The sequence below is a fragment of the Vipera berus genome, assembly GCF_964194415.1.
Source record: "Vipera berus genome assembly, chromosome: W".
NCBI classification, from domain to species: Eukaryota; Metazoa; Chordata; class Lepidosauria; order Squamata; family Viperidae; genus Vipera; species Vipera berus.
Window position 1 is genome coordinate 59,088,053 of NC_138210.1, and position 27,224 is coordinate 59,115,276.

The 27,224-nt window shown below is 39.2% G+C and overlaps 1 protein-coding gene across 4 annotated transcripts; it reads right to left on the reverse strand.

The window, feature by feature from the left end:
- Positions 1–25,985, reverse strand: LOC308676532 (RING finger protein 112-like). Of its 4 annotated transcripts, none has more exons than XM_081342372.1 (15): positions 25,566–25,985; positions 22,235–22,311; positions 21,052–21,120; positions 18,692–18,989; positions 17,136–17,351; positions 16,430–16,567; positions 14,875–14,979; positions 14,730–14,780; positions 12,626–12,682; positions 10,973–11,059; positions 10,703–10,829; positions 9,720–9,850; positions 7,343–7,396; positions 3,541–3,612; positions 1–2,660 (listed from the first exon to the last, which is right to left on the reverse strand). In XM_081342372.1, exons 3-15 carry the CDS (start codon positions 21,075–21,077, stop codon positions 2,100–2,102), a joined length of 1,923 nt encoding a protein of 640 aa, XP_081198498.1. In that variant the 5' UTR covers positions 21,078–21,120; positions 22,235–22,311; positions 25,566–25,985; the 3' UTR covers positions 1–2,099. The 4 variants fall into 4 exon arrangements, with proteins under 4 accessions (XP_081198498.1, XP_081198499.1, XP_081198500.1 ...); XM_081342373.1 differs by lacking the exon at positions 25,566–25,985 and adding an exon at positions 22,621–23,187; XM_081342374.1 differs by lacking the exon at positions 25,566–25,985 and adding an exon at positions 21,250–21,410 and having other exon boundaries at positions 22,235–22,299.
- Between the last annotated feature and the right edge of the window lie 1,239 nt (positions 25,986–27,224).

Consider the following 27,224-nt stretch of genomic DNA (forward strand, 5'->3'; position numbering starts at 1 on the left):
TACAAAAACAAGTCTTTATAAATATAAAACACCAACATTAAAACATTAGAAGTTTTTTTTATTATTCTGGTAATGTTATATGATGCAGTATATCATAAGCTCAGCAAGGAGTTTTTTGGTAAATGTGCAGCTATTAACATTAATGTTATGTTATTGTAAAAATGTTTAGTTTGTTTGTTATCTATTATCAGTCACCATCATCATCAACTATCTATTATAGCAGTACAACTTAAAAACATTTAACCACAAAGAACATCCTATGATTCTCAGAACCCAGCATTTCATCCCTCTCCCAAATACCTTCCAGAAACCTTTAAAGTTCCCAGAAAATTTATTGGAAAGGTATTTGCAAAAGAGGTTGTTACCACTGAGAAGGCTTAGGATCCATGACATGATATTCTTAGTACAGGGACCTTTAACATGCCTTGTCTCCCTGTTCTCTCTGGACCAGCAGAGTTAACTTGATCTCAGCCACCTGCTGAGCCAGGTGTTGCCTTTAAGGTGACCATCAGAACCTTGAATTTATTTATATATCATATTTGCAAACAGCCCATCTCTCTCATAGACGGACTCTGGACAGTGTATGTCCAAAGAGTGCAGGCAGTGGCAGAGAAAGCTCTCTTCCTTGAGCCCACCAGTCAAAATACTTAACTAATGGGTTCAGAAGCATCACCTTCTCTGCCTGACCAAGTGGGGCAGGTTACTGTAATGGGGTAAAGCCAGTTCCACAGGTAATCTGGCCTTATAGGCCTTGTAGGATTTTAAAAGTCATAACCAGCACCTTAAATTGGATCTGGAAACAAACAAACACCCCATGCAATTCACAAAGCTGAAGATTCTGAATAATTTTCACTGGTTGTCAATGCGGCCGCGCGAGTTGTGATGGGGGTCTCCCGATACTCCCATGTAACACCTCTACTCCGTGAGCTGCATTGGCTTCCGGTTGCCCTCCGGGTGAGATTCAAGGTGCTAGTGATGTCCTATAAAGCCCTACATGGCTTGGGTCCGGGATATCTGAGGGAACACCTGCTGCCGGCATCAAGTTCCCTTCATCCAGTGTGCTCCCACAGGGAGGGTCTTCTCAGGGTGCCACCGGTAAGAGATTGCCGGCGGACGACACCCAGGGAAAGGGGCCTTCTCAGTGGGGGCGCCTGCCCTTTGTAACCAGCTGCCAGTGGAGCTGAGGACTGCCCCCGACCTCCGTTCATTCCGCCGGGACCTGAAGACCTGGCTCTTCGAGCTCTCTGGCCCAGGCTGAGGATTAATCTTATTTTAACTGGGGTTTTACTTATACAGGGACAAATTTAATTTTTTTTAAAACTGTTTTTAACTTTTGTATTTTGGTTTTTAATTACCCTGTAAACCGCCCTGAGTCCTTCGGGAAAGGGTGGTATATAAATGTAATAAAATAAATAAATAAATAAATGTAGTGGGCATTGCAATAATCGAGACAGGAGATGTGGGGGGCACGAATGATGAAGTGAAGGGCCTCCCTATTCAGGAAGGGGTGTAACTGAGACACAACATAAACTGCACCTTTAACTGCACCTGCTACTACAACTTGATGCAGCTCCATCTGGGAGGTGTTACAGTCTATCTACAAAGAGTGAAGGACCCTGTGACAAATTTTTAGATGACAACAAGGCCCACTTTAAACTCTTTTATATTTTGAACCAAAGCAGACTATTGTAGAATGGGTATCATTAAGTAGCTCCATGAATAAAGCTAATGCTATGGATATATTTTTCACTTTTCCTTTATTCTATATCTGAAAATAGATGCTAGAGAAGGGGAAAATGTGGTACTGTGAAAAGAGTGGTAATTCATTGGGGTCTGCCTCCCCTCCCCCAAATGGGAGGGAAAGCTACAGAAGAAATAATTATTCTTTTAATTGCCACTGAATGAAGCATTTGCCTTTGTCTTTTATTGTCAATAGCAAGTCCAAATCTTTGTGCTGGAACTATGCTATTTTATAGCTATCCCAGAATAATTCTTCATAGTTCTTGGGACAAAGGAGTGAACATGAGACTAGACTCTTGGGATTTATGTCTTTATAGCAGGTATTTGTTCTTCGGTGAAGGAGGTAGGGGCTCCAATTCTTAAGATGCACCTAATCGGCTAATAAGACTCTTCTCATCTGACACATTTTCCTCCTCCTCCTCCTCCTCCTCTTCTTCTTCTTTAGTCTCATTATCACCTTTAGCCTCATTCTTGGCTTCGTTGCTCTTAGCATTCCCTAAGCGGCTCCCCACACTAGCTCCCACTCCTCCTCCCACAAGTCCAAACGTGCCTGCCCCGGCCACAGTCCCAATCGCAAAAGTAGCACCAGTGCCCAGCACAATGGCTTCTCCTGCCAACAAGGCTGCCGCTATACCAGCTCCAACAGCCCCACCAGCTAACCCCACAGCACCCACCCCAATGGCTACCCCAGCTTTGATCGCACTGGATTTGAAACGGCGTCTGTAATCTTCCATGAAATCATTAGCTTCACACTTGAGGTATGACTCCAGACACAATAAAAATTCAGTCCGATGCAGCTCGTCACCCTGAAATGAATCTCGGAACTGTTGGAGCAGCTTCTCTTGCTTCTCCTCTAAGCGCCTAGTCATCGAATTTGGGGACACTCGTAGGCTTGCCCACATTGAGCGTGAGAATTTATCCTAAGATTGAAGACAAAAGGGTGGTAAGTTATAGAGACAGATGTGGAGAAGGAAACCAGGGCTCAATGGTTTGTCTACCAAATTTTGTTCATTTGCTCTAATGGTCTAATTTTGGTGTAATATCTACTAAATTTCGCAAAACACAAGAGGCTTTACTCTTGATCTACCTCAAAGTTTTCATTTGTGGAGCACATTTCACCCAGCCTTAAGTCCATCCTCATACAATGTCAAACAAAAATCACTTTATTTACTTTTTCTGCATTTAAATACTGACCAACACCACTATAGGTAGTGGTCAATTTATGATCATTCATTTAATGACAGTTTAGAGTTACATAAGGATTGAAAAAAGTGATTAACAATTTATCCTTGAAGTTAAGTGATTATGATTTGTGTGCTCGGCAACCAGCTCACATTTATGACAGTTGCAGTGTCCTAGCTAGTTTTCAACAAAGTCAATGGGGGAAGCAAAATTTGCTTAGTGACCACATGATTCACTTAACAACTTTGCTTAATTGTGGTGATTTACTTAACAACCATGGAAAAATCATTTGTAGAATTGGGTCTGTCCATGTGATAACTTACCTAATGACCACATCACTTACCAACCATAATTTCAGTCCCAGTAGTTGTAAATCAAGAACTATCTGTACTTGAACTTTCAAAGCATAGCCTTTTGGTTTATATTACACTTCTGATTCTAGTCTACCATACTCTGACCAAATGTCAATCCTTTGCCCTTCCCCACGTGCCAATTTAAATTAAATAAACCATAAAAATCTGTTCCATCGCTAACACATTCCAAATATTTGCTTCTTCAAAATCCTCATTTAAAAAAATTAAAAACTATAATAAAACTGGTCTCTTCCTCTCTTCCTACCTGCTTTTGGATGAACTTTTTAAATTTCTTCTGGAACATTTTATTGTTGTTCTGGTTGAAGGTATAGGCCATCTGAGCAGAAGGAAAAAGGAAAGGTTAGCAGATGTGGCTACAAAATTTTTTAATCTTTCACTGAGTTCCCTTACATCCCAGAAGAGACAAGGAAAGTAATAAAGAAAGAAGTATAAAGTTGGACGTATGCATCAGGTTCATCCAAGTCAGCTATTTAGCTTTATATCTGCTACTTTTTAATGGAAATGGTTACAAATGCAGAATCCAATCAATCAGAATAGAGCTGGAAAGGACCTTGTAGGTCATCTAGTCCAGTGCTCTTCAACATCTTCATCAACTATTTGGATGAGGGGATAGATGGGGAATTCATCAAATTTGCAGATGACACCAAGCTGGCAGGAATAGCCAATACTCCAGAAGATAGGCTTAACATACAGGAGGATCTGGACAGACTCAAACACTGGGCACTATCTAACAAAATGAAATTCAATAGTGAAAAAAGTAAGGTTCTAAATTTAGGCAGGAAAAATCAAATGCACAGGTATAGTATAGGTAGTACCTTGCTCGATAGTAGTAACTGTGAGAGAGATCTCAAAGTCCTAGTGGACAATCACTTAAATATGAGCCAGCAGTGTGCTGCAGCTGCCAAAAAAGCCAACACAGTGCTAGGCTGCATTAACAGAGGAATAGAATCAAAATCACGTGAAGTACTAATACCACTTTACAATGCCTTGGTAAGGCCACACCTGGAATACTGCATCCAGTTTTGGTCACCACGATGTAAAAAAGATGTTGAGACTCTAGAAAGAGTACAGAGAAGAGCAACAAAGATGATTGGGGGACTGGAGGCTGGAACACATAGGGAACGGTTGCTGGAATTGGGTATGTGTAGTTTAATGAAGAGAAGGGTGAGGGGTGACATGATAGCAGTGTTCCAATATCTCAGGGGCTGCCACAAAGAAAAGGGAGCCAAGCTATTCTCCAAAGCGCCTGAAAGCAGGACAAGACGCAACGGATGGAAACTAGTCAAGGAGAGAAGCAACCTAGAACTAAGGAGAAACTTCCTGACAGTTAGGACAACTAACCAGTGGAACAACCTGCCTCCAGAAGTGGTGAATGCTCCAACACTGGAAGTTTTTAAGAAGAGACTGGACAGCCATTTGTCTGAAATGGTATAGGGTTTCCTGCCTTAGCAGGGGGTTGGACTAGATGACCTCCAAGGTCCCTTCCAGCTTCTTCTTCTTCTTCTTCTTCTTCTTCTTCTTCTTCTTCTTCTTCTTCTTCTTCTTCTTCTTATTATTATTATTATTATTATTATTATTATTATTATTATTATTATTATTATTATTATTATTATTTAATCTTTTCACAGATTGTACCACTTTTAGGACGTGACAATATTTGAGTACCACCAGTGCTTAGCAAGGTGTCAAAAACTTGATGACTTAAAAAAAAGGGAGGGGGATATTGGGTTTTACTGATTAGATTCATTTGTTATAGAAATGGCTAATTTATAATATTATGGAAAAGTAAAAAGTTGAGGTTCAGTGTTAATGCTTCCTTCTACTGCAACAGAGGAAATCTCTTATTTTTCCCTTCTCCCCTCACTTTCCCCCCCTTTTTCCTCCCCACTGTCCTTCTATTTGCTTTAGTATTTTTGTATTTTATTCTATAATCTAATAAACTATTACAAACTGTAGGAAAAAAAGGAAAAAAGTACCAGTTCTAATTTCTTTGGTGGCTGTTCCTTTGCTGAATCACTTTCCCTTTGCACTGACAAATGTATGATTAATTTATCCATGTTTATTAATATGCACCACTACCAGCTAGCTCAGGGGTCTTGAAAATTGGCACTTTTAAGACTTGTGAACTTCAACTCCCAGAATTCTTCAGCCATCATGAGGAATTCTGGGAGTCTTAAAGTTGCTAAGTTTGTAGACCCCTGAGCTAGCTGGTCAGCCCTTCTTAGTTCTCCTTCCACAGTGTAGTAAGAATGCACCTCCCCCCAGTCCCTTCCCTGTATCCTTAAGACACAGGAATCAAGTACAAAGCAAGAAAGGCTCACAAAAGAAACACATAAACTCTGTTTTGTTTTGTTTTTTCTCTTTAAACTGCCTGGAGTGTCATGTGTCACAATGTTGCAATCTGAGACTGAAAGGCTCTGGCAAATGTGAAAAGCTTTAGCTTTAAATTAAGCCTGTTTACCTTCAAAGAAAGTTTCTAAAAGCTATATACAGACTCAAGATAAGGGGGTAAAACTAATCACATTTGTTTAAAGGGATTAAACCTACAAAAGTCAACACTTTGGACTCATTGCTAGCCTAAAATACAGACTAAAATATTCCAATAACCAAAGCACACAAAGGAGCCTCTGAATTACAAAACGCTGTAAAAACTGTATAAAAATCCTTATGGTAACCCAATCAAGCTGCCAGCTGATCCAGAACTAAATAAACCCACCTCCTTTCCGACATGCTGGCTTTTCATTTCATCAGCACTGATTGCATTCTCCTGGTTGGAAAATCGAACAAGGGACCTTTTCTTCCAGCAATGGCTGCTTCTTCTTCTCTGTCCCTGTTTCCTCCCCTGCCAGCTAACAGCTTTCCCTGTTGTCTTTTTTTCCTTTTCCCACTCAAACCACCTCCTTTTATAGCCTCTCCTTTCCTCCCCACTTTTTCTTCAGTTCACCTCCAGCTCCAGCTACTTCCAGAAGTGCCAATCAGCTGGAGCCAATCAGCTGGAGCCCTGCTGGCTCTAGCTGAAGCCCTGCTGGTCCTGGGGCTTCTCTACCTCAGGCTTGGGTTGCTTTGGCTCATTCCTCTCCCTTGCTACACTTGGCTAGCAGTCACGTACCACCTGCTACGTGTCAAAGTACAACAGATGGTACGCGTACCACCAGTTGAAAAGCCCTGATCTAGTCTAGCCCCCTGCTCAAGCAGAAGACCCTACAAATTTGAGACAGATGGCTGTTCAGTCTCTTCTTAAAAATCTCCAGTGATGAAGCATCCACAACTTCTGAAGGCAAGCTGTTCCACTGGTTAATCCATCACTATCAGAAATTGGATTTCTTACTATGGTTCTCCAAAGCCATATATAACAAGTTATTTATGATAATCTCTGTAATGTATTGGGCTTTGTCTTGCTCAGGGAATATCACGTGGGTTAATTGCTGGAAGGTTGCTCAAGCAGGGAAGCTGGCTAATGGCTCCCAGCTCCTTAGACAACCCATCTCCAGCGCCGCCATTGGCTGCCTCTAGGGCGGCAATAGGTTGCTTTAAACCTATTGGCCGCCGCCTAGAGGCCAGGGTATAAATTGCTGCATTTGCAGCCCTTTTTTCTCAGTTCAGTTCCTGCTACCAAATAAACAATGATCTTTACTGAACTCACTCGCCTCGTCTTGTCATTGAAGCAATGAACCCAGTATCAAACAGTCTCCTCCCATCTTCCACCTCTACAGAATTCAACAAATGGATGTTCTTCCATCCAAACACTAACTAGGCCCATCCCAATTTAGCTTCAGCAAGATTTCTTTGGTTTTCTTCTTCATGCCCCATTATGTTTATCAGGCCCCATTAATTCCTTGTTGGGAACCATCAAGCAGTATTAGAATTGTAAGATAAGCTAAGATTAAAACAAAATGAAACAGAAGAGGATGAAAGCAAATGATTTATACATAGCTGCCCAGAAAACAGGGTGGATTTGTTCATGCAGTCTGCAAATATGGAGTTTGCTCTGAGGGAAAATTTCCTTTTTAAAAAAGGATAGAGAAGGAAAATGGGAAAGTCAGTACCTTTGTGGGTGAGGAAAAACCAGTGTGATATTGTTTCATGAGTTCTGACAAATCCTAAAAGAAATTTTAAAAAAGGAGGGTTCAACATGTGAAAGTAGATTAACAAAAGGCTGTCATACATGTCTATTCACAATAACTCCAAATACAGCATGTAGACAATCAACTTATAACCCACCTGCACAGAGACTTCTATTGACAGATCAAAATACAGAAACAGACACGCACAATATTTTCCCCAATATATGACACACTCTTTTCACATAGAATTTTGGATTAAATGATGCTTTTTCTGAGATGGTTAGAACTTAACAGTTAATGATTAACACAACAATTATAATAAAAATATCAAAAGCATAAAGGCATTGAAATGGACCAAAGGCTCAGACTAGGAATCAGGGTTAGAAGTTTTTTTTATATATGGTGTAAAGAAGATCAGAAGTCATTTCTTTTATTGTGTTTTTGTTTTTTTCCTCTTTCTGCCTATAATGTACTTTGTACATTTTCCTTTTTTCTCAATACTCCATTTTATGTTTTCATGTTTATGTTTTAGATATATAGAAATCTTTAATAAAATTATGTATTACCACAAGTAGGTAGTACTACTACTAGTATTGTGATAGTAGATAAGGATGAGGGCCTGAAGAAGGTACTAGAGAGAATGTGAAAAGTAAAGGCCAAAGCACATGTTGCAGTAATAACAGTATATAGGGTTGTGACTCCTAAGCTGGGAGAGTGGCTCCAACATAGCTCTCTGTCCAATTATGTACAATGCTAGGAACAACTAAGATCTTACTCATAAAGCCCCTGGTAGAAGACCCAAGAGTGAGTATAAGGTGAGGATTTTTTTTTAATACACACACATGCACACACACATACACGTGCAAGGAATACATATATCAACTCACTAAATATTCACAAATGTGCCAAGGTGGGGGGGGAGGGTGTTATCATATTCTAGATCAGGGGTGTCAAACTCAATTTCATTGAGGGCCGCATCAGCATTGCGGTTGCCCTCAGGGGGCCGGGTGGGTGTGGCCTACTGGTTGGGCGTGGCTAGAGTGCGTATGGCCTACTGGGTGGGCATGGCCAGCTCTACATTGTTCGCATCAAGGGTGCCTATGGGGGCCTGGGCAGGAGTGGGACAGATCTGGGGGTCTCTGGCAGAAGGGCCAAGGCAGTGGGGGCCGTTCCCTCACTGTTTCCAGGATGGCTTCGCGGGCCGCATGAAACCACTTCGCGGGCCGGATCTGGCCCCCGGGCCTTGTGTTTGACATGTCTGTTCTAGATCTCATTAGGCTTGCGTTAATTTTGGACAAACTATGAGGGAACATCAATTGCATCAGTGTGCCATGTCAAGCCAAAGCATATCATGCGATTCCTCCCATTAACAACTGGATGAAAGAAGGGAGGCAACCATGTTCCTTTCCTCTGAGTCGGTAGTAACAAGGCTCAAACCAAGCCACACAAAAAACTATGGGCACTAACACTCACCATGAGATTCAGAACTACCAACTTGATGTGGTAGGTATGTCCACTGGCTACAAACAGTGCCAAGTAACAGTGGAATTAAATTACCCTTTGCTTAATGTATTCAAGTGGTACTTCAACAATCATTTCTCTGGATGTTTTTAAATGGATTTTTAAACTGAGCAGGGATTTTAACTCTGAGTTTCTATGAAATCATGTTTTGAACAGGAGTGCTGAACATTTCCTGTTTGTCAATTTAAACATACAATTTTAAGTCCAAACTGCAGATTCCAGGGTCCTTCCTCATATAACCATTTTTCACCTATCCAGAATAAGGCATCTCACAAAGATTGGCTGCTTGAGAGAACTCCAGGTCTCTTTCATTTCCTTCTCATTCACTTTCATTTCCCTCTCATTTACTCCAGCACCAGCATAGCAGAGTTGCCAATAAAGCAGCAACCTTGACACAGGTGTGAGAGGGAGGAGAGGAGATATATGTTTTTACAGCTATGCCACCATCAGCAGCAAAAAGAGAAGTTGTTTTTTCCTTTGGAAGGAGTGGACAATTCTGAGAACAAATGTACAGAAGCACAGCAAGGAGAAGAACAACTTAGGAAAGTGAAACTGCTCCATCTGCTGGCTTTTAAAAGTGACAACACAGAAGAAAAACTAGAAATCTCAGAGAGAGGGGAAAAGAGTCAGAATAGATAGTGTAAGAAGACATTGATGTTTGGTAGATAGTAGTTAGGGAATTAGGGAATTCTGGGACTTGAAGTCCACGCATCTTAAAGTTCCTGACATTGAGAAATAGCTCAAGAGACTGATCTCTTTTGGATGTAATAGAAATCTCTCTATGCCAAACACAAATTCAAAGTCGTAGGTTATGTCATTTGATTCCCATAACTTTCACCTTTATCTTATTAGCAAGTTCTGTCCCGGTGAGAGGTTTGCTCTTCTGATTTCTCTGTACATGCATTCCAGCTGATCTGGCAACATGATTCCCATAATCCTTCAGGCATTCTCTAAAATCCTCATCCATACCTGCAAGAAACAATTCAACTGTTTTGGCAAACACACTCATTTTTTTATATATCCTTTCTGGAGATCATAGTTGAAAATATCTGAATCCAACCTGATTTAGTCCAAAACTCCAGAATGCAAAAGAGTGTTGTATTTGGCCTTAAAAGGAAACAATCCTACCTAAAAACAGTCACTATGTTTGTCTATATGCAGTGTGAGTGGGTGCTGGTGGTGGGAGAAATAAAATTGATTTTAGAATATTACTTACATCTTCAAGACTTAAGCTTTGTGAACGTTTAAGTAAACATATAGATTTGGCGGAAATTAATGCAGCAAAGGAAGGGCTTACAAAGTCAATTCTATCAGTAGTGAGTAGGACTAAGGAAAGGATGTGGAAGAAAAGGCATATGTTGCTATCAGCCAGACAGATAAAATAGGACAATGAGAAGATTTTGGTGAATTTTGGTCACAAAAATTATTTGTAGGATAAAAAATTATTTCATTAAAAAATACACCGGGACAGTGGATAAGCTTGTTGGCTTCACTACAGTTATTTTTCATTGCCTTTTGAATACAGAGCAATTTTTAAACCATAATAAGAGAAAAAACACCCATTTCCTGGTTTCGTTCCCCCATCTCAGCTCCAATTAAGAAAACAAAGATTCATAGTTCCATTTCAAACTATAGAATGAATTGATCTAATTATTGTTAAACTCCAACACTAATCAGAAAGGATTTATGGAATTGATGTTCCTCCTTGAAATGGAATGAAGTAATTGTGTTTATTCTTTTCTACCGTTCATATAAATACTGGATGTATAGACTTGTGGGAGGAACATGAAGAAGGTGTAATGGAAAGAAAGATGTTCTTGCCTGCTATGGTGCCTTCATTTCCCATCACCAATGTCTTGCCAGGGAAGGGCATCAGGTAACAAGAAGTGTCGGTACTTTTGAACGTTTGCAGGGCTTGTGGATGCCGGTTGGGTTGACCCTCCAGCTTCTGAGGTTAAATGGACAAATAGAAGGGAGAAGATGCAATATTGTAACACTCTGTTTCTCTGCTTTAGAGGGGAGATGGATTCCTACAGAATCTCTTCATTATCAACTCATGATATCTTTGTATAATTTCTACAACAGGTTTACCTGGATGGTGTCCTGGAGATAACCTTCTCCCCCCTGGAATCCATAGGTGGCGGGGTAGAACCAGTCACGAACCAAAACATCAAGATGCTGCAACAAAAAAACAAAAAACACAAACAAACAAGAGGAGCTGCAAGATTCTGCATTTGCCTTTTCTCCCTCCTATTGTGGTCCCACTACATGTCCACTGGATGCATGGAACAACAAACCTAGTCTGCATGGTAGTAAAGGTGAGTTAGAAAGTAAATTGTACATATGGCAGTAAAGTTACAGGGCTGATTCAACCATTACAAAGAGCCACAGGAGATATTTTCAATCTCACCACCTTCTCCTGCCATTTGGCACGTCCATCAACGCTGCTAAAACAGGGAGAGTGATTCACATCATTTGGAAGTAGAATCTTTCCCTATTAGAGAAATCTTACTTTCAGGCCCTGGATGATGGGTCCTATCTTCTAAGGGCATTCCTCCTTTATCAGATCCTTTCTTATTCTGCAAGCTTATTCACTTATCCTTCCTTCTATTCCCAGTCTATGAAGCTGAGAGAGAGCAAAGCTGTCTTATCATTTGTAGAGGACAGGAGAGAATAAGGAAAAGAATCATATGTGAGTTCTCTGCAGAAGTATAGTTCGGACTGTAGCTCCCTTTGAGGCTAGTCCTACTTTTAAAGATTGGTTTTCATTTTTTAAAAAACCATTTACCCCAGCATATCATAATTATAGTGAAAGTAAAGCAGTGCCTCCCCTTACATTCATATTGCTATTCGGTTGTTCTTTTTCTTTATAACACTCTCCCTCCACTTTTTCAGCTCACAAAGATCAAAATAGGTAGGGCTGATGATACTGTATTGTCACCAAAGGGAACTGTACGAACACTTGGTGTCCTTTTTTTCTCATTTTGGGTAGATATGACTTTGGGACTTTTAATGGCTTACAATACCTATTGGGAAAAATTACAATCCTGAACAGAGTTTCTTATTTCTGTAAGATGGAACTTGAAACCTCATACACCACAGCAGATTGTCTATTTGTGCTTTGGATGAGAAAGAGCATGAAGAGCATACTTAATTTTATTTTTTGAATTTGTACTGTAACTTTTTGAATATTTTTTTAAAGAGAAAGAGCATGAAGGTACCCCACTAACCCTCATTTTTTTTGAAGAACTTTCTTACTACCTGGTTAGCTTCTGGCATTCAAACTAGGCAGAGAGAAACTTTCTTAAAGCAACAGCATAGTAAGTGTGTATAATTGGGAAAAATAAGCCATCCTACTTAACCAATCCCTTTTTTATGAATATGGTGGGAATATGGTGCTCTATCTAATTTTGGACTTTTTGTAAAAAAAAAGAAAGAAAGAAATTATTGTCCTTTCTGGAGATCAAAAATGGATGCATTATAGAGATGAATAAATAGCAGTGGGTGAAAAAGTTTCATTAGTATTCACAGTGAAAGAAAAGGAAAGAGAGATGCGAGTACCAGGCAGAAAAAAAACAGAGAGGAAGAGGCGTTTGCTGTGAAGAGGAATTCAGGAACAAAGAGACTCTTTGACCAAGTATAAGGGCAACAATTCTGAGGGAATGGTAACAATGGAAGAGGAAATATATATATATACACAACATGAATGTAAAAAGAAAGAAGGGAAAAGATGGGGCTCCTTACCTGAACAGGCTTCAGCTTGAATTGATGGCCCACAGTCTTTGCTATGTACAAAAACATCTGTGGGATAAAAGAAGAGGGTGACTATGAAACTAGCTGATTTAATTTCATTGAGCTTATTGTTTGTTCACTCAGCAGCAGAAATGAAGAACTAAAACATGATTTAGGAAATAAGTGAGCACCTCTCTCACTTTGTGATTGTGAGTTATTGTTTTTACTGTTGGCCACCTTAGGTGACTGATGACAGGAAAGATAAACCTGCACATAAATTTATATTTTTAGAAATGATATCATAATGGTTCAGCCAGATGTTTAAACTGGATTTGACATTTTTATCCAAATATTGAACCCTTCCCAAGGACATGGGATAGGCAGATTTTGTTGTTTGATGGTGTTATTATTATGGTAAGACAAGAATAATGCCTACTTAAATTTACAAATTTATCTTATGTCACATTTATATCCTGACCGATTCCAGACAATTCAGGACAGTAGACTTAAGTACAGTACTGTATGTAAACTGGTGGGGGTTATATCCCCCCATTTAAAATGTAATAGTCACTTTAAACTACTTAACCTATCGCTTTTATAGAAAGACAAAGCATTGCTAGTTTTCCATTTAATATTTTTAATGTTATTGAGACAATCAATTTATTCAGATCAATTAAATAATTTTAGCTGCATTTGTACAACATGCCAAATTTAATTACTTGTAAAATTAGAGTGTTTCTTATGGCATAGTGAATTGCATGAACCAAGCATCAGAGATAAGCTAATGATCCAATGAATGTGCAGAATCAGACAATGGGTTAATTTGGTATCTAAGACCAACATGATGTGGGGATCTAGCCTTTGTTCAGTGGTTGCATTCATGGCTGTGTCAACCATGTAAAATTGAAAATTTCCTTACTGGTTTTCCTGAACTATTTCTTTTGATAACTTCATTGTAGATTTTAGGAAATGGAAAAGATAGTAGGTCACATATACACACACTGGTACAGCAGTAATAGGGATCTGATAACTATTAGGTATCCATGTTTTCTATTGGGACAAAGATTAATCAAGCTGTTGTCAACTGTCCAGTTGGCATTTTCAGAAAAAGAAACTCCTGGGACATGATTTTACCAAGAGTATAATACTTTACTGAAAATTTACATTGGCACAGAAGAAGCAAAATCATGTCTGGTTTTCCCACAGAAAGCTTGCTTAGTTAAACAATATATTCCCTCGCCCCTACCTACTGGGTGTTCACATAGTCCAACAATAATATTTCTTCAGTCCACTTCTCCATTGAGCACCTGCATTAGTGACCTTGATATTCTTGCAGGCTCTCAAAGACAACTTGGTTGCTTAGATACCTTCCCTCCCACATTTGCATTACATTCCACAATCTCTACCCTGTTTTTTTGTCAAGCTATGAGCAGGGACAAAATGTAGGTGAAAGGGCTTCTTGAGATCAGTTTGCCCTAGCATGTCAATATGCTTAATCATCCAACTGAAATGGATTTTCTTGCAATCTGACTCGATCATTTGACATTCCTGTTAATATTTACACCAGAATGAGATTTGGCAATACTTTGGAGACAATTTGGAAAAGATGCTTTGGAGTATGATCATAACACCTATCAAAACTCTTAAAACAGCTACATATTTTCTTACTTTAACTTGGCTTTTCTGTAGCTGCCAAATATCCTGGAAAAAGATACAGGTGCTTTAAAGGTTATTACATTTACTTTTTTTCCATTCTCCTCAGCATCTTCTGTAAATGGATCCGAAGTACTGCATAACCTTACTACTTATGGAGTCTCTTGCAAGGCATTGATTCTCTGCTTGTAGTATACTGAAACTGATTTGGACTGTTTAAGTACTACAGCTGGCAGATTCTTGCTTCTGAGTCAAGGTAACCAGGTAAAATAGTCTAGGACCTTTCCAGTTTGGTTGCCTGAATTAAAGGAATCAAAGGACACCAGAAGTCTGGGCTTTAGTTTATGCCCCCTTCTTTTAACTATTTTGAGAGAACTTTCTTTTTATATCACCTCTGCCCGGTAATGTTGCATTGTCTCCCTGGGACAAGGACCACACTTTTAATATTTAGAGCCCAACTCACTTCCATGTATTCCAGGTCTGGGTCCTTCAGTCTGTGGGATAAATTGAGAATCTAAAAGACAATTAAGAAACACAACAAAAATGGGGTAAGTATGTTATTGTTACAGTCTAGAGGGGAAAAGGTGATTTGATTTCTAGAACTCCACCTGATAGGAGCTAAGCAGCATAGAGAAAGCTGAAAACTTAACACCATTGTCCTTGCTTCTCTCTATATCCATTGAGCCTTCGGTGTCAATCAAGAACAAAGCTACCTGGAGATGGAATGGAGAAGAGAAATAAGTGGATACATATAGTGTGAATTCATCCTTTTCATCTAGTTTCTGATTCAATAAATTGTGCAATGTGGATTATTCAATAATCATCTTAGGAATGTTTTGTGTACGTAGCCACAGAATTCATTTCTAAAGTATATTAAATTCTCTTAGCAGAGATGGTAAATCTTTTAGATTTCTGTCCTGGTTGAACTACAGTTCCCAGCATTCTTGATATTTTAAAAAATCAAAATGATGATAAACAGAATAAAAACCACAGAGATAAAACTACTGAAAACAGTCCATACCATCATGACAGAAATACAGGAAATTAATCACTTTATAATGGAAAAGATAGGTTAGTAGGGTCCAGCCAGCACCTGGTCCATTGATTCATCTAGGTTTGATAAGAGATGCGGCCAAAACAAGGCAAGAAAGGAAAACAGTTAGGAAGTGGCAAGAATCACACAAAACATAGCTGAGTATAGCAGCTATTACATGTGGCTGTAAAAAAGCAAGTTTCTGCTTTCAAAACACTCTTCTCTCTCCCCACGTTGTGGCAAGCACACATTCTGCATAATTGGTAAATCTGCTGCCTTTTAAAATCTACATTTCTTGTGCTGAACAGATTTTTTTTTTAAAATACAAGCCTCAACATGCTGTTTAGTATCCTAGTTCTCCATTATGCTTTTGAAATTTGGTGCTGGAGGAAACTCCTGAAAGTACCATGGACCACCAAGAAAACAAATGGAACATAACACAAAATAACCCAGTGTTCTCATTTGAAGCACAAATGACCAGATACGACTTTGTACACATTATATGAACCACTAGCCTTCTACAGAAGTCTTTAATGATGGGAAAAGTGGAAGGAAAGAGAAGAGGACACTCAACAGCAAGGTGGATAGATACAATTACAACAATGATAGGAGCACATTGGAAGATATGAAGCACCAGGTTAGGGACAGATCATTTTGAAGACAAGTATCTATTTGGTTGCCAAGACAAGTCAACATTGACTTGATGGCAATCAATCAATCAATCAATCATTCAGACAACTCAATTAGATCAACCTCCAGCTTGGCCAAGCAACATTGTTTATGGCAAGATCCAGGGCTTTTTTTCTCATAGAACGCTCAGAACGGAGTTCCGGCACCTTTTTTGGATAGAACCTTGTAGGGTAGGCAAGGCAAGTTGTATGACGTGTGTGAGTTCCGGCACCTTTTTCTTTTACAAAAAAAGTACTGGCAAGATCTATGTTTTCTATCATACTATCAACCTTCTGGGTAGCATTAATGAACTCTAGTTTGGGGACTGTTGTGATGTGTAGGAGGTGTGAAATGCAATAAATTAAAAAAATTGTTGAAAAATCTGGCACAGGGGCTACAAAGAAGACAAAAGGCAGAAAGAAGAGGGGAATTCTTCTTGGATTGAACTCTCAAACTGTTACCTTTCCATTTTCACCAGGGACCAAAAATGGCTGATTCCATATCCATATCCCTTTCGTGATGCTCTTAGTTCCTGGATGCCATTCAAAACCTGTCAATGGCTCATCTTCGTGACCCATCCAAGAGTCATCTGCAACAGCCTGCCAGCAAGGAAGAAATAAATGAGACAGGAAACATGTAGCTGCTGCAATAGCATGGTTAGTCAAATAACATACATTTTCCAATATATCAAAAAAATACTTGGGCAAGCAACTTTCTCTAGTTTTCTCCTTATTTCTGCAAAATTCATCAGTTTGCTTTTTGGTGAAATGCATGTTATTATTTTACTTTTACTTTTTTACTATTTATCCATTAATTATTTTTGCCATTTATTTATGGTATAAATCTCCTGGGAGTTTAGAAACTCCTTGAGAGGCATTTGTACTCCACCAGTGAGATACCATGAGAGATGAAATACTAGGCTACCTTCAGTGATTAAGCTGTTACATTTGCTTTTTCAGACAAGGAAAGTAGTATGCCTTATTTATTTCTCCTTCTTCTCATATTCTTTAGAAAGTTGGAAAAAATGTGCAAAATGCAATGCACATACTCATTTTGCATGCTTGATTTCTTGAATAAAATCAACAGAACACTGTAAGATGATAGGAGAAGTATCATCCAATCCAAATCATTTTAAAACACTAAGAAAATAAATATGCTCAAACTTACCAGATTTTTAAATCTCCGAAGGAGGAAGTTGAGCAAGAAGGATTTACCCTGTCGCTGTTCCCCAATGATGGAAATTAAGCAGACAGGAGTATCTTTCACCTCTTCCTGCTCTAAGCAGCTACTCAGGGCCTCCGCATCCAAGTAAAGATCCCCATTTTCATCCAAACCTACCAGCTGAACTGGCTGCCCCAATGTCATTGAAGCTGTTGATATTTTCTGAAAAGGAAGACAACTAGCTCAAAACAAGTCGTATACAACTTTCATGGCTACTCAGTCAAAGTCAAAAGAGCCAAGATAGAAGAAACTAGGGCAGCTCATTTGTGATGCCAGATTGACACAAGTGGTAGAGAACATGCTGTTTGTGAGCTTTTTGGGAAGAGGACTATATAACTTGGAGTGCGAAATGAAGACAGTTTTTATTGACATATTGTCTTTCAATGGTTCTTTCTCTTCCTAAGGAATGGTTCCCATCAAGAGAGGAGATGACAACTTTGCTCAGAAACTTCTATTTTGTGGAATGGCCCAGATGATTTTGACATCTATGTGAAACCATTGGAAATGTCATCCACCAGCATAGTCAGGTATCAACAGTAATAATATCATAACCCTACACCAAATAATGGAAGTGCTAATCCAGTAATTCTGTAGAGAGTTGTATTCCCTTGTTCAAAGTGGCCCACAACATGGGATCCTTATTGACTTATAACTCTTCTTTAGATAGGTGACAGCTGCAGACAGGTGGACCTTTGAATATCTGGTACACTAATTCAGCCATTCTTGGGTTGGAAGTCTTGCTCCCATTCATCCATGTCATCTCTTGCCTGGATAACTATAACATGATCTACATTTCATTGCACCATTTGGAAGCTAACACTAATACAAAATGTGGCAGCCCTGGGCTATGATGAATGATTCCTGTTATACTTGGGTGTCCACCCAACTTTGGGAGCTGAACTGGTTGCACCTTGTCTTACAGATGTAGCTCAGAGTTGTGGTTGTCACCTTTATGGTCCTGTGTGGCTCTGAATCTGGTCATCTGCAAGATTGCTTTTTATGTATTCATCTGCTTATTGAAACAACTTCAAATCTATCTGTCTGTCTGTCTGTCTATCTATCTATCTATCTATCTATCTATCATCTATCTATCTATCTATCTATCTATCTAATCTATCTATCTATCTATCTATCTATCTATCTATCTATCTATCTATCTATCTATCATCTATCTATCTATCTATCTATCTATCTATCCATCCATCCATCCATCCATCTATCTATCTGCAATGTAGGAGATGACCAGGTTGAGCCAAGGGAGGGGTCAAATGCAGCATCAGTTTGGAATCACCACACCCTGTAAGAGACCTAAGTCTCCCCTTAAAGTCCATTAACTCTTATCTGGAACCAATTTGTCTTTACCATTAGTAGATCAGATACTTTTATCTAGATAGCTTGAAATAAACTTGTAGTGTTTTTGAACTCTATCCTGGTTTGTGATTTCTTGCACCTGGCATACAATGAAGTAAAATCTTCTTAGTTCTACCTAGATGCAATCTCACCTTGTTGACTTCTTCCAGGTGAGGAAACTGTGAAATTTTTTCCACCAAACTTTTCAGCCGTGCATCTGGTTTCATGCATTCAGGGCGGCAGAGATGGCGGCATTCAGGGCAATTGTACTCAGACTGTGGAGAATTATTCAAGTGGATAAACAGACACTCTTGACAGAAATTATGCCCACAATCTATGGAGACAGGATTAATGAAGGACTCCAAACAGATGGAACATTTGATGTCTTCCTGAAGGTCCTGGATCATGCCTCCTACAGACTTTGGTGTAAGGACTGTTGATGAGATCGGCCTGAAAGAAGCAAAGAGAAAGAACTGAATCAAACTGTGGGAAGCTCTAGCTTAGCTTCATGTGATACTGTAGGACCAGAATGTTGTTGAGAAATCCAGAAGCTCCACCTTGAAGGATGAGCATCATAATCTGAAATGGGAAGGAGGGTGAAGTCCAGAGTTAAAATGACCAAACTATATCATTGCCTGCAGCCCAAGTGCATAGATAGTTCATAGAAATTAAATCTGATTGTTATTTTCCCAGGTCAGAGTCTTGTACTACACCCATCCTTCATCTGGAGAATGGAGGGGGACGAGGAAGAAGAGGATCAGGAGGAGGAGGAGGAAAAAGGAAGAGGAGTAAAGATTAAAAACAAAAGAAAAAGAGAATATCAAATGAAGAAAATCAATGACTCCATCTACTTTGTATGTGGACCCTACACTAATAAAGTGGAAAAATACCAGAGTGTCTGTAAAATGAGAAAAACTAGGGTGTTTGCAAAAGTGCTGAATGGGCATAAGACAGGGGTTTCAAACTCAATTTCATTGAGGGCTGCCTCAGCATTGCGGTTGCCCTCAGGAGGCCAGGTGGGTGTGGCCTGGGTGGGCGTGGCCTACTGGGTGGGCGTGGCTAAAGTGCATATGGCCTACTGGGTGGGCATGGCCAGCTCTACATCGTTCGCATCAAGGGTGCCTATGGGGGCCTGGGCAGGAGTGGGACAGATCTGAGGGTCTCTGGCAGGAGGAGGGTCTCTGGGCCAGGGCCAAGGCAGTGGGGGCCGTTCCCTCACTGTTTCCAGGATGGCTTCGCGGGCCACATGAAACCACTTCACGGGCCAGATCTGGCCCCCGGGCCTTGTGTTTGACATGTCTGGCATAAGATATTCTTGTCCTTCAGACAGATGCTGAGCTAAGATAGCCATATCCTGTTTTTGCAGCTACATGCACGCCTCTGCAACTGTTGACTGTGAACTGTCTTTCTGATAGGAATGCACAGAATGTAACCAAATAAGGAATAATGTACAGCCAGGAAATGAGGGGTATAAATATGTCTGGTCACGAGCCCCTCGTGGTTCAGACCCTTTTGCTTCATTTTGCTCTCTGAACCTGCGCAATAAACTTTTCCTTCTCTGAAGAGCTGGCGTGAGTCTCTTCTTTCCACAACACTACCGTCTCTTATTTCAGTCTTCTACTATTGGCTTTACACTGGCCTGTGATCTCTTTTTTGCCTCCAGGGAGTGAAAGTGAAAAGACTGCTTTCCTTACTCCAAAACAATTGCACTAGTACATAGTATTTTGGCTTATTTTTATAATTTTGCATAGCAATTTGTCATAACGCTTTGTGGAAATGTTTTTTTTTTCATGGTGGGAAAGTCAACTTTGCAATGTTAGCTTTTATGGATTAAGTGGAAAAATGGAAACTAGGTGATATGACTGCCTTCCCGTTATTTTTTCTTGAGAAAATGACTCATCAAAAGTAAACAAATAACATGCTTAGTGTTTGATAAAGGGAAAAGTGAACTGATAGTCAGAGTTAAGTGATAAATATATAATAGGTGGACTTAGATACCACTGATTTCTCTTTCTGGTTTCTCTTTTAGTTGATCTGAATTTTTAAAGCTGTCATTTATTCACTCTAGAAAGGGTTTACATATTAAAGTTTTTAGACTACATCAATTTCCCACAGAACTGCAAATCAATTGTAAGAATAAATAAAAACACAGTAATCAGCAGAAAAATACAAATGTTGGAATGAATTCTGAAATAACTGAAAAGGTTTTGATAAAAACAAATAAACAAATAAATAAATAGTAAAATTTGACCAAAATAGCATAATTTCTGTCAATAAATAAATAAATAGCAAAATCTCACAGAATCTTAATTTCATGGTACTCAACCATTTTTAAAAAAAAAAATCTATAATTTGTTGCTACTAAGTTACAATATTTACCAATGTTCCAATACATCATACTAGAGGTGGCCATGGTGAAGATTATGAGAAAAGTTAGATCAAGTTATTACATTAATTCTTTCAGTATTATTCCCCCAAATATTTTTCTTTGGAAAATAAAGAACCAACTCACGGTTTAGCACTATTTCGGTTTCCCATTCTGTGATGACCAGGATACTGAGGGTTTCCAAACTTCTCCTTCCTAAGACAGAGAAGATCACATTGCTAAGAAGAGAGTCATCTCCCTCTTTTTTCCTTATCCTTTGTATTTATTTTGTATCCATTTTTATTATTTTTATAAATAAATCAAGGTCACAAAGTATCCACACACCTGCTAGGAGTTTTAGGCTAAGAGAGAGTGACTGGCCCAAAATCACCCAGGTGGCTTTCATGGCTAAGGCTGGACTTGAAATCATGGATTCCTGCTTTCCGGCTTGGCGTCTTAACTACTAGACCAAACTGGCTTTTCCTTATCCTTAACTTATCCAGAATCTGACAAATAAAGATGGGGGAGAGAAAGAAGAAAAAAGAAAAGGGGTCACGAAAGACCAGTCCTTTGACTTTATTTGGGATGGAAGGAATAAAAAGAAGCATTTGTACAAAAGAATGCAAAAATTAATGGCCCCAGTCTGACCATTATACACGAACAGGCAATCCTATTCAACAGAACAAAGATTTCTGTTTTTATTTCTTTTGTATTCTTAATCATGATTTAAAATCAAATGTATGATAAGCAAAAAATTAAGCAATGAGAACAAAAGAAAAAAAGAAAGAAAAACAAAACCAGGGACGATGGGAACTGTAGTCCAAGACATTAAAAATAAGCTAAGTTGGGAAAAGTCAATGTATGGAACAGCAATTTCAAATCTATTTTAAAAAAAAAAAAAGAAAAGAAAAAAAGCTATGTAACAGTGAGCTGGGACAAAAAAATATAAGGGACCTAGGAAATTCTAGAAAGTTTTATTATGGGGGTACAGTAGGAGTAAAGGCAGCATACAGAACCTTGGAATTTTCCTCAAGGATTTTTTTTTTATATTATTTGAAAATAATATTTTCCTCTTCCTCTGTCCACTCCCCTGCCATCCAGGGAAGATTTGGAACATACGCTCACTAAAAAAACAAAACAGTTCTGATCATGTGTAAACATTAGTTCTGGAAACTCGATTAATTTAATACAACGAAAGGAACAGGACATTCTTATTAAAGTTGTCATATATATTTGTTCACTGATAAAGGTGAAAACCTGATTTCTTGTGATGTTACAGGCACATCCATGTTACTTTGAAGGAAATAATACAATCATAGTTTATCATTACCTTTAGTGATTGGTTCAATTTGCCAGTCTAACTTTTAGACTTGGGATTTCCTTGTGGTCTCCTCTCTGAGTATAACCCTGTTTAAATTGTCAAAATCAGTCAAAGAAGGTTAGGGTTAGTTACGTGACTGGGTGCAGCCAAAAAGACCTGCTTCTAATTTCAGTCAGCTTGTTTACTTAGAAGAAATCTAAGCAAACAATGTATTTAGTTCTATCCCACCTTTATTATTTTTACAGGCAACTCAAGGTGGCAAACATATCCAATACACTTTCCTCCTCCTATTTTCCCCACAACAACAACTCTGTTGGGCCAAGAGAGAGTGATTTAATTTTAAGTTTAAGTATTATACTGGATTAAAGGGTCTGTAGATAGAGCAGTATCGTAACCTAGAAGTGGAGCTCTTTCCTCACAATCAGGAGGCAGTTAATTCGATCTTTAGTGGCAGAGGTTTATCTGGGTTCAATGAGTAACTTTCTGATGTGAACTCAACATAGGCATCAGGAAGGGCATCCGGCCAATAAACACTCGAGCTCTGTTCAGTAGTCCAACTTCACCCCGATGCAAGGGATTTCAGGTTTGTTAAAAGAAAAAAAAGAGGATACCAAGCTAAGAAATGCTGATGGAATTCATTAATTTGGTCATTACAAAACACAATAAACTTGTAAGAGAGATTTAGGATTAGAAGTATTATTTCTGCTTATCTCAGAAAGCTTATCTCAGTTTATATGGCTTTTATCATTAGCTTAAACTGAACTGCCATTTTTCATCCCTGCTGCTCATCTCCTTCATACCAAAGAAGGAAAGTGTCTCTTCTTGATGGTTGGCTTTGAGGTGAGAAATGCAAAGTTTTTATAGCACAAAGAGTTTTTTGTAAGGAAGTTCTCCAAATATTATATATTTTGATTTCCACCTTTGACAGTAGCTTCTTAAGATGAATCTTTATAACACTTAAGTGAACTCGAAAACAAGTTCCAGGTTGAGCAAGCTAAAGAGTAAATGTTAAAACATATCACCTTTTGTTTTAGAAAACCACAGCTTTCATTATCATACAAATTAGAAAGAGAGAGGACAAAATTGATTCTTCCACTATTCTGAACATCTGCCCCTGTTTTCTACTGCTAGAGACAAAGTGTTTTGTAATAACTTCCATATTCTATTTCTGTAACATAATCACCCACTATTTCAGGGCTGGCTCTACTCAACCATACCCATAGTTTTTGCTTTTGTTCCTGACTGCTTTAATGTTAGGTTCATTTTTTTTAAAAAAATGCATTGGACTTAACTGTGACTGGGAAGGGTGGGGACATTAAAAAAGCCAGCCAAACAAGAAAAGCCTGTCAGGAAATAATATGACTTTCACATGTTCCTCTTCACATTTTCATTCTGAAGCTCCTATTGAAGCATGTGACATCAAACCATATCACCTTATTTCAATGAACTTATAAAAATCCTCACACTATTAAGCATTGAGGAAAAAGCAGTTAGTTAGCAGCAACATTATTGTATTGTATTATTATATTTTAACATTATATCCCTATATGTGGAACCTGTTGGAGATAAAACTGGGAATTCATAGTTGAGTACTGTATCTGGCTGTTCTCACTGGATAGGTACCTCCAGATAGCAAAGATTAGGACAAAGAACACAACAGCAGACATTTCTGTCCTTTTGTGATAAAATAGATTATGAACAATACAATTGCTATTAGGAAGACTTATTTTGATTCCCTCCATTTAGAATTTTCTTACATTATCTTCTTGTTCTTGCAGCCAATTTTGATTGCTAATCCAGTAGTGGTTCTTACTTACAATTAGTAAGACTTCTAGGCTTAACCCTCCCCCCCTACACTTTTAGGGTAGTCTGAGCTAGGTAAAAGCAATTGACCTTGTCTGATCTCAAACAGCTAAATGAAGTTTAGTACTTGGATGAGACACCACCAGGAAATAAACGAGAGACTAGACTGGGAAGTTGAAAAAAAATTCCCCCAAAGAGGTGTAAAAAACTATCTCTATGGGATTGTCAACATTAAGATGAGATTTTAAGAAATGTCAAGAGTTGAACTTGATTCATGGGAGTTAAGAGATGGGCAAATTGAAGAATTCTTCAGAATGAAGAATTAGTTAAATTAATCCAAAATCTCACACTAAGGAAGTCTCCCACACAATTGTATAGTCTTGCAATGACACTTCAAATTATCTTTCTTAAAATTCATCTCCCAGAATTCCCAGCCATTTTACTGATTGAAAATTTTGGGATTTTGAAGTCCAACAATTTGGACAACACTCTCTTGCAAAAGGCTGCTTTGGGATTGACAAAGTAATGAATTTATTAATAATTAATGACACTGCTGAAGAAGTTATTGGGCAAAACTACCTCTTGCTATATATTTATTTAATCAAATTAATTTAGTGTTCATCTCACAGCATCTCTGTTCCTTTGGGAAGAAGTTGGCTATGCTATAATAACCAATAAACTGGAATAGCAATTTGTCCGACTGAGTTTCTCTGGGTCTAATCCATCCGGCCTGGGCATTGTTACTAATTCTCACATGTGGAGGATTTGAAAACAAGCTTTGCCCCATCCTCTATGTTTATCTGAAGCTGTAAAGCATCTTATCTGCCACTCCTTAAGTTTATGTTCTATTTTAATCATCCTTCCTTATCTTATCTTTATTATGGAGGGCAACTTGTAGCAAAAATTGTATATATACTGGTTCTCTCTCTTTCTCTCTCTCTCTGTGTGTGTGTGTGTAGAGAGACAGAGACAGAGACAGAGAGCGCTTAGATATAGATATGTAGATATAAATATCTATATAGATATATAGATAATAACCGGTTCTCTCCTCTTCACTTTTTATTACCTGTGATGCAAATAAAAACCACCAGATCCTGTAGTTCCAATAAGACAATTGGATTTTCCTGTTAAATCTTTTTTTATTGTTATTATTGTTTGGTGAAACAGCAGAGGAAACTATTCGAAAACCATGCCTGGTAGATATCCATCCCACCACTTTCTCTCTGATCCTTCACTGGCAGAATCAAAATTCTTTCTAGCGAGGAGAAAACTGAGAAAACGTCCACTTCCCAACCCTCTCCGAGTTCTCTCCTTGACGAAACGAAGCTCAAGAGAAACGCGAACTGATCGCGAATGCCACAAATATCGCCACCCGACAGGAGGCAGGTCGAGTTTCAAGGGGACGACGCGCGACGCTTTCTTCCCGGTCAGCTGAACTTGACAAAGCACAGCTTAAGGAGGATCAGGCAGGCAGAAGGGACCGGGGGGGGAGGGGGGGAGGGGAGAGAGAAGGCGACCCCACCCGCTGCTCTCTTACCTGTCCCGGGCCAGGCTCGGTAACGTTTGGGGCGAAGGAGTTAAAAACGAAAGTGAAAAGAAACATGTTGGAGGCAGAAGGCATCGCTACTTCCCCATGCTGGAGAGAGATAATGAAGGTGGCGCGGATTGGTCCACCAAAGTCACAAGGTTGATGGAAAGATGACGCGAGGGAGGAGAGTAAACAGCCGTTTATGGGAGGAAAAGAAACCGACCGTACTAAGAAGGTGACTGCGTTTCTGATCCGGAATTCAGTTCCACCCTGAAGTTTGCATAGTTTTCTCTTGGCGTGCAGTGCTGGAAGAACATTCATGTAAAGTCATTGTCATCCCTTCTGTGCAAACAGGCATGCAGAAATACACACACCTGGAATTGAACTGAGCTTTCTTTCTTTCTTTCTTTCTTTCTTTCTTTCTTTCTTTCTTTCTTTCTTTCTTTCTTTCTTTCTTTCTTTCTTTCTTTCTTTCTTTCTTTCTTTCTTTCTTTCTTTCTTTCTTTCTTTCAAAAATCAGTTTCTTAATGTCAAATTCCTGCAATGTGGGTATAGTCAGTAAACTGAATAATCAGGCAATAATGTTTGAACTTGGAGTTGCAAGTTGACAGAAGTGGAAGATACAGGGAGGCTGGAAGCACACTGCAAGCCCCTTTACTAAAAGATAAATGGTGTGTGTGGGGGGAGGGGGGTTGTATCTCCTGGAGTGCACCATGCAGACATTTTGATAATCTGGACAGCATTGAAGGAGATGTCAGAGTGATTAACTGAATTATTTAGAGCAGGGCTTTTCAACCTTTTCACTCACCACTTTTAGGATATGGCAACATCTGAGTACCACCAATCGCCTAGCAAGGTGTCAAGCACCTGATGACCAAAAAAACAAAAAAAACACCCACTCTGCTAGGTGGTTACAGCAGGTTTTGGTCACTTCACATGACCCTGAGACACGGTGACCATCATAAATATGAATCAGTTGCCAAGCATCTGAATGTAAATCACAAAACCCTGGAGATGCTGTAGCATTCCAGCTGATCGGTGCTTCTTCTGGACTGAGAAGCGCCAGGATCAGTGCCGAGCTTCAGCTGGAGCCTGGCGCTGATCCTGGCACTTCCGCTGGGCCCTTACAGCTTTGCAGCTCCAGCCATCTCTCGCTCAGGCTTGTGTAATGCTGCCACCGGTTCAGCTCATTCCCCTCCCCTGCAACCACTTTTCTAGGATGGCCACATACCATCTGCCAGGTGTCAATGAACCATAGGTGGTACCCGTACCACTGGTTGAAAACCTGATTTAGAGCAACCATGAAGGACTTGGAAAATATATTCAAAAGCTGTGGTGTGTCTATATTGTACCTAAAAGATCAGAATTGTGCAAGTTATGGTATTCCCTGTGAGACTCTATGGAAGTGAAAGTTGGAATTTAAAGAAGCAGGAGAGGAAGAGTATTAATGCTTTTGAACTTTGTGTTGGAGAAGATTCTTGAGACTTTCTTTGAACAGCCAAGAAAAAAAAATGGATGGATCATCAAACAAACCAACCCATAGTTCTCACTTAAGACACAAATAATCAGACTTCAATTATCCTACTCTGGACACATTATGGGACAATTCAGCTCTGTAAAGAATGCTATAATGCTGGGAAAAGTGGGAGGAATGAGAAGGGGAAGCAA

Coding starts and splice junctions, on each gene's coding strand:
- LOC308676532 (XM_081342375.1), bottom strand. CDS start 21,077: ATGGGAAACCGAAATAGTGCTAAACC. Junction 11,060..12,625: donor TCAAGCTGAAGCCTGTTCAG/GTAAGGAGCCCC, acceptor TTTTTGTTGCAG/CATCTTGATGTTTTGGTTCG. Junction 7,397..9,719: donor AACTTGCTAATAAGATAAAG/GTGAAAGTTATG, acceptor AATTTCTTTTAG/GATTTGTCAGAACTCATGAA.